The 6416-nt window shown below is 39.4% G+C and overlaps 1 protein-coding gene across 1 annotated transcript; it reads right to left on the reverse strand.

Annotated features, from left to right (window-relative positions):
• Positions 1–1506: 1506 nt before the first annotated feature.
• Positions 1507–6121, reverse strand: LOC147857898 (receptor-like cytosolic serine/threonine-protein kinase RBK2). The gene is made up of 11 exons (XM_087327457.1): positions 5877–6121; positions 5011–5120; positions 4803–4921; positions 4537–4664; positions 3914–4435; positions 3568–3822; positions 3323–3480; positions 2901–2977; positions 2664–2799; positions 2238–2387; positions 1507–2146 (listed from the first exon to the last, which is right to left on the reverse strand). Exons 1-11 carry the CDS (start codon positions 6064–6066, stop codon positions 1976–1978), a joined length of 2016 nt encoding a protein of 671 aa, XP_087183583.1. The 5' UTR covers positions 6067–6121; the 3' UTR covers positions 1507–1975.
• Positions 6122–6416: the final 295 nt, after the last annotated feature.

A 6416-nucleotide genomic window follows, 5' to 3' on the forward strand; every position in this document is an offset into this window, starting at 1 on the left:
ATATCCTAATAATGAGAGGTTTTCTTGACCTGGACTAGTTTTGTTTCTTGCTTCACGCAACACTAAAACCTAGGATATTCTACTCAAAGACTTCTAAGCTTAATGGTTTTTTTATAGAGTTTTCATTGATTTGGGCTTTTCTGATTTACTGATTTTTCCATTTTTATTTGTATGTTATGGTCTTTACAAGAGCTACAGATTTTCTTCTACACAATTAGGATGCAACCAAATTTGATCTTTTATCTTGTATTAGATTAGATTTTCTGGCAAGCTATTTGAAAGACTATCTCTGGAAGTTAGGCGTCAATAACATTGATTCTAATTTTTTAAAACTTCAAGTTCATTTTTCTTTTCTGAGATATTAATGACGAGGAAAGGAAGCCATAAAGTTAACTAAAAGGTAGTTTATAAGACGGTTTGCTATATTACCTTTCAGGTCATAATAGAATGTTTGTGAACATCCTTATATGACATGATCTTCCATCTGGATTCTTGTCTAGCATCATGAACTGCAATTTGAAAGGCAATTCAGATTAGTATTGAACACTCGATGGAAACATGGGGGGGGATGGGAAATGCAAAAGTTTGCCTGAGGCAAGTTGGTTCTTCCCTATGCAAGAACAAGACTTATCAAGCCATTCATAGATGGTCAAATCAATCTTGATAGTAGGGATCGGCAACGGCTCGGCTCAAGCCTAAACCGTTTGGCTTAGCCGGCTTGAAAACGGCTTAGCGGCTCGACTTGGCTTGAGCCTCGCCAAACCGGCTCAAGCCGGATAAACCGTTTAAGCCGTTTATAAACTTTAGAGAGGGGGAGAGAGACAACAGACAAGGGGAAAGAGAGAGAGAGAGTAAGGGAGGGAGAACTACATAGACGAGGAGAGAGAGACAGAGGGAGGGAGACAACATATAAGGAGAGAGAGAGAGAGAGAGACTACACAAACGAGGAGAGAGAGAGAGAGGGAGGGAGACAACATATAAGGAGAGAGAGAGAGAGAGAGACTACACAAACGAGGAGAGAGAGAGGGAGGGAGAGTCGAGACCATAGACGTGAGAGAGAGAGAGAGAGAGGATTTACATAGAGGGGAGAGAGAGGGAGAGGGAGAGGGAGAGAGAGTGGGAGGGATCATCTGAGAGAGAGAGAGAGAGACGGAGGTTTCTAAACCGGTTTGGAAACCGGTTTACAAGCCGGTTTAGCCTAAACCGGTTTGTGAACCGGCTCGGCTCGGCTCGGCTGAGGTTTGAGATCCTGTAAACGGTTTAGGCTTAGCCGGTTTGGCTTGGATCAGGCCAAACCGGCTAAGCCTAAACCGAACCGTTGCCGATCCCTACTTGATAGCTTCAAATGCAAAAGCTTATACTGTTCAAAAGTGGGGGGCACATCAGATAAATCAAATGTTTTTAACTGTTTATGATAAGGCCAATAAATAATTAACAGACTTGTTCATGGATAACTGATGGGTTAATGTGGCATTGCACAAGAAGAGAAAATATTTCACGTTAATAAAAAACTCTGGGGTTTGTTATTCCAAAACTTTTATACAAGGTTTTTACTAAACCTCAGGTGACTGCTGCTTTAAAGATGTAGTTTGTAGTTTACATATAGATACATATCTATAACAACACTTTCTCTCATTACCCAATAAGGTAGATGACAAAGAGAGTGAGCTTGCCCATATACATGGGAGGCTTAACAATACTCTATACATCAGCTAAAAAATAATATGGTCGCACACCATTGGGACTGACCAAAACCGCAAAAATAGTTGAGGTGGCACAATATTTAATTAAATCATGTCAATCAGCAGGCGCAGTATCATGACACATCCCCAGGGTCGTGATGAAATTGTGACATGTGAGCGGACACGTCAGTACATGGGATTTCCAATCATAGAACACGGCCGACCAATAGACATGAACCGGTTGAAGCTATTTACATGTGAGGCCATTATATTTTGTATACAAGCTTTGTTTGTCAGAATTGCATCGCAATTTCCCTATGCCGGAGCAGATCGTCATGGTAATCACTCGAGCTGTAATCACTATCAAACCCAGGGTCTTGAAGGCATATTGAACGAGATGAAAATACAGTAACCGTGCCAGCTCCATCCGATAGAGTTAGATCATCGGTTAGCAACTGCAAAACCTACGTTAACAAACAAAGATGTAAAGAACAAGGCCTTCAAAATGATGCAAAATTGGACATAGAACATCATGTTAAGGTTCATAATGCTGACCTGTCTCATTGATGGGCGGCATTGTGGTGATTGTTGTACACATAGAGCAGCTGCCATCATCATGCTTTGCATTTCTTGGGGATTGAAGATGCCATGGAGCCTATGATCGACAAGCTTTTCAGTGTCCATAGCTTCTAGGAAGGGCCTTGCCTATGTAACAAATACAGATTGTTGCGGCAAACCATCAGGTAGAATCAACACACCAAGCAATCCAAAGAAACAATAGGAAGAAGCTGGTGTAGAAAATCATTCCATTATCCTTTTAACTTCCAAGGAGTGCAATTCTTGTTACGAATATTATGCACAGATAACTAAGCATTTAATATGAGATTGGGGGTGAAATAATGCTAGATATAGGTCAATCATCAGTCAGGTTGGCAAATATAACAGTAAAGGGGTAAAAGCATAAAGCATGAAACATCATACCCACATAAGTAGGCTTGGTTGAAAGCCCTCAATAGGTTTGCACCCAGTAATGAGCTCAAGGAGGAGAACTCCAAACGCAAATACATCTGTCTTCTCGTCTACAATACCATGCATGACATACTCTGGCGCAAGATATCTGTCGAACATATTCAAGAGTGAACATGGATTTTTTTTTTACTAAAAAGTTTATGTCATGGAAATCACTGAGGGTATGTATATAGATTCATGGTTATTCACCCAAATGTTCCTTCAACTTCAGTCATGATCTGGGAGCATTGGTATGGCAGACATTTGGCAAGTCCAAAATCTGATATCTGCATTGAAAAAATAATAAGCCGAGTTCTACAACAACGTGACACGCGTTTATGTTCTTCAATGTACATCAAGGTAGGTCCTAATGACATGTATGCAATATGTATGCAAGGCTATCCAATTGTAAAACACATAAAGCGACCTTGCAATCATTTTTATGTGGGTTTTGAATTTCACTCTCACATATCTGAGAATTATATAGTCTTATGACTGATATATTGAGATATTTGCTTGTAAAAAGTTGTGGGTTTTCACCTTACCTTTACACTTTTGATCAGTGATATGATATGTTATAGTACTAAAACTAACGTATGTTGTGGAAATCTTCACAGTCAACTTATACATGCCTGAGCCTCAAAGCTTGATCCTAAGAGGATATTAGAGGCCTTTATATCTCGATGAATGATTCGGCGTTGACAATTCGAATGGAGATAGTCCAAGCCACGTGCCGTGCCCACAGCTATTCGATATCGAATCATCCACTTCAGTGTTGGAAACTTCCTATCTGAGAAATGAGTGAAATTTGTGTCTTCTTTAGCTTGGATCAATATGTGAACATTAGAAGAAAACAGTATCACAATTACTATATTACCATGTAGCCGTGATTCCAAACTTCCATGCTCTAAGAAGTGGAAAACAAGATAAAGGCCATTACTGCTGCAAAATCCTACAAAGCGAGCAATGTTCGGATGAGAGATCTGGCAAAGCATTCCAATTTCCATTAGAAATTCGGTTATAAGCTGCTCTCCTGAATTGCTTTGAATCAGCCTTTTCACGGCAACAAGCTGACCCTGATCAAGTAAACCCTTGTAAACCTCTGAATGACCTCCTTTCCCCACTAAATTATCTGTGAGTGTGTAATGAAGTCAAGAAAAATTCAATATATCACATCAAGAAAATAAATATGGTTTATGACAAGAAATATACAAGATAATAACCTGGACTGAAGAAGTTTGTTGCTTTTAAAATCTCTTCATAGGTGAAGTTCTTCCAGGTGTGCACTGGTTGGTTCATCTTCAAATTGTGTCTCTTAGGTAGACTTACATTGAATAAACTATGCACAAATGATCTCAATGGGCTTCCTAATATGTTGTGATAGATTGTAGTCTTTTTGGATTGTTTTAATGGTGGAAATGTATAGGACCTGGATACTTTTCTACCCCTTGTCCATATGCTGAGGCAGCTTTGGGATCTCTTTATCAAAGATGAATCTTCATCATCCAGGAATTCAGACAAAATGGGAGTTTTTTTTGATGAGGTGAGCAGCCCAGTACGATCATTTGCTGTAAGATTGTCATCAAAGTCATTAAGCGCATGTGAACTGTCCAGAACCCTCTTAGGTGAATATGGTGTATTGGTATCTAGCGATGGTGTTTCATGATATGAAACAATAGAATATGTATCAATCCCCTCTGTGAAAGCTTTGACTCCATTTTCCATTTCATGTTTCAACAACTCATCTACAGAGAGGAAAAAACGTCAATTTGTTAGGGAAAACAACTAAACCAGCATAGCCTTAACCAGGCATCACAATGCTTACTTTTAGCCAAGAGTAACTAACCTTCATCCAATAATCCAACCCTTGATTTCTTTTCTTTGCGAAAGAGAACCTTGTAATCTCGCACAACTATTACAGAACATCTTTTTGACAATTGAGTAAACAGAGAATTCCCTCTTCTTTGAGCATGCCTAAAAGAAAGGAAACCACATAAGATGCTTAGCTCTTAGGTTATCAAGAGATTCCTCTCCCTCACTTTCCTCATTTCATTATTAATTTCAAGAACCAAAAGGTCATGAATAAATCCCTTACAGTAACATCCATTTTACCTTCGTGATCGTTGGGCAGAAATAGTCACAACAAGCGTGCTGGCCTTCATATCTGACACCTTCTCAATTAAAATCTTGTCTGCAATATTGCTTTTTGAAAGCTTAAGGTTCAGATGTACCTGAAGACGAACACATGAGCAACTTGAAATCTCATTCAAAGAGCATGTGGAATGCATCTTTAGAATATCCCTTTTTCATCAAAATGTACCTGCTTTGCATCACATAAATCTTGTAATGTTTTGAACCGAGACTCCTGAATATCCATTGCTTCGGGTTGATGTGATGAACGCTCTTCTCTGAAGTTCCACAAATCATTATCTGCTCATTAATCATGTAAAAAGGATCAAGTTAAACTGAAGAAACTTATGGACCAAATAGTTATTCTTCCATCATCACCAACATCATCATTTATGCTAATCCACTCCTACAACGGGTTCCCACTTTGCTCTTTAGGAGAAAAATCACAAACTTTGACAATATGATAGCATAAATAGCTAGGTCCATAAGGCATGTGGGTACCGACAGTTGTCCATGCCTCACCTAGCTAGGAATGAGAGACCCCTAGTCCATTGAAACTCATGATTATACAAAAGCCCATGAAGTTAAACACCACACAATATCTCATGATGTTACGCACCATTGAGAAGCCTACAAATGCCCATGATGTTACTCATTGTATTGAATGTCACGACGCTAAGTACGATTTGGAAGTCAATGATGTAAATTAAACAGCCTTCAGAACAAGAAAGTGTTCCTAGATTGCTAACTGTGGCCTATGTGTGAAAGACTTATGCACAGACAATTGGGTGACAAAGAATTCCTGCATTTTTAGCTTCAATGAAGCTCCAAATCCACAGAAAACAAAATGCCCAAAACTTGCGAATTTGGTGAGTTATCGGCTAAAATGAAGCTCATAATAATTGAATAGAAAGGACCAGAAACCCAATTTACTGCGTTACTTGAATCCATGAGTTATATATTGCTAACTGAAAGAGAGAGAGAAGGGGGGGGGGGGGGGGAGGGAGGGAGGGAAACGAAATAGGAAATAAATAAATAACAAAGATGAGAAATCACCATAGCCACGATCCTGTAGGTGAAGAGAAATAACAACATCTCCAGGGCGAGCAGCCGTATTGATTGTCCAAGCAAGAAGATGGAAACCATGGTCAAGATCAGAAAAGGCTACAATGATGGTTTCTAATCTTGAAGAAGAATAAGAAGAGGAGGAGGAAGCAGCAACAACAGCAGAGGGAGAGGAAACCATGATGGGTGAATCTCTTAGCTTCGATTTAGTGAGCTGAGGAAACCATGGTGGATTTAGCTCTGTTCAAGACTTGACTTGCTAAGCATGATGAGGCAAGAGGAAAGGAAAGGAAAGGAGGGAGGAGTGTATTTGGAGAGACAGGGGAGGGAGGAAAGGAAAGAAAGGAAGTATTTGTGAGAAGAAGAAGCATTTGATTTTATTTGATTTGATGGAGATGGAGATGGAGATAGATGATTGATTTGATATGCTTTCTCTCTCTCTCTCTCTCTCTCTCTCTCTCTCTCTCTCTCTTCTTTGCTTTCATCTAAAGATATGTACATACAATACAATACAATACATACATACATACA

Source organism: Azolla caroliniana, unplaced genomic scaffold (genome assembly GCF_043228905.1).
Source record: "Azolla caroliniana isolate FFs.n. ecotype wild unplaced genomic scaffold, voAzoCaro1.0.p SCAF_11, whole genome shotgun sequence".
In the NCBI taxonomy this organism is placed as follows: domain Eukaryota; kingdom Viridiplantae; phylum Streptophyta; class Polypodiopsida; order Salviniales; family Salviniaceae; genus Azolla; species Azolla caroliniana.

Excerpts from the sequence above, each read along its gene's own strand:
- LOC147857898 (XM_087327457.1), bottom strand. The coding sequence starts at position 6,066 with ATGGTTTCCTCTCCCTCTGCTGTTGTTGCTGCTTCCTCCTCCTCTTCT. Across the intron at positions 3,481-3,567 it reads TTTGGAATCACGGCTACATG|ATAGGAAGTTTCCAACACTG; the intron begins GTAATATAGTAA and ends CTCATTTCTCAG. Across the intron at positions 2,978-3,322 it reads GATCAAGCTTTGAGGCTCAG|ATATCAGATTTTGGACTTGC; the intron begins GCATGTATAAGT and ends TTTTCAATGCAG.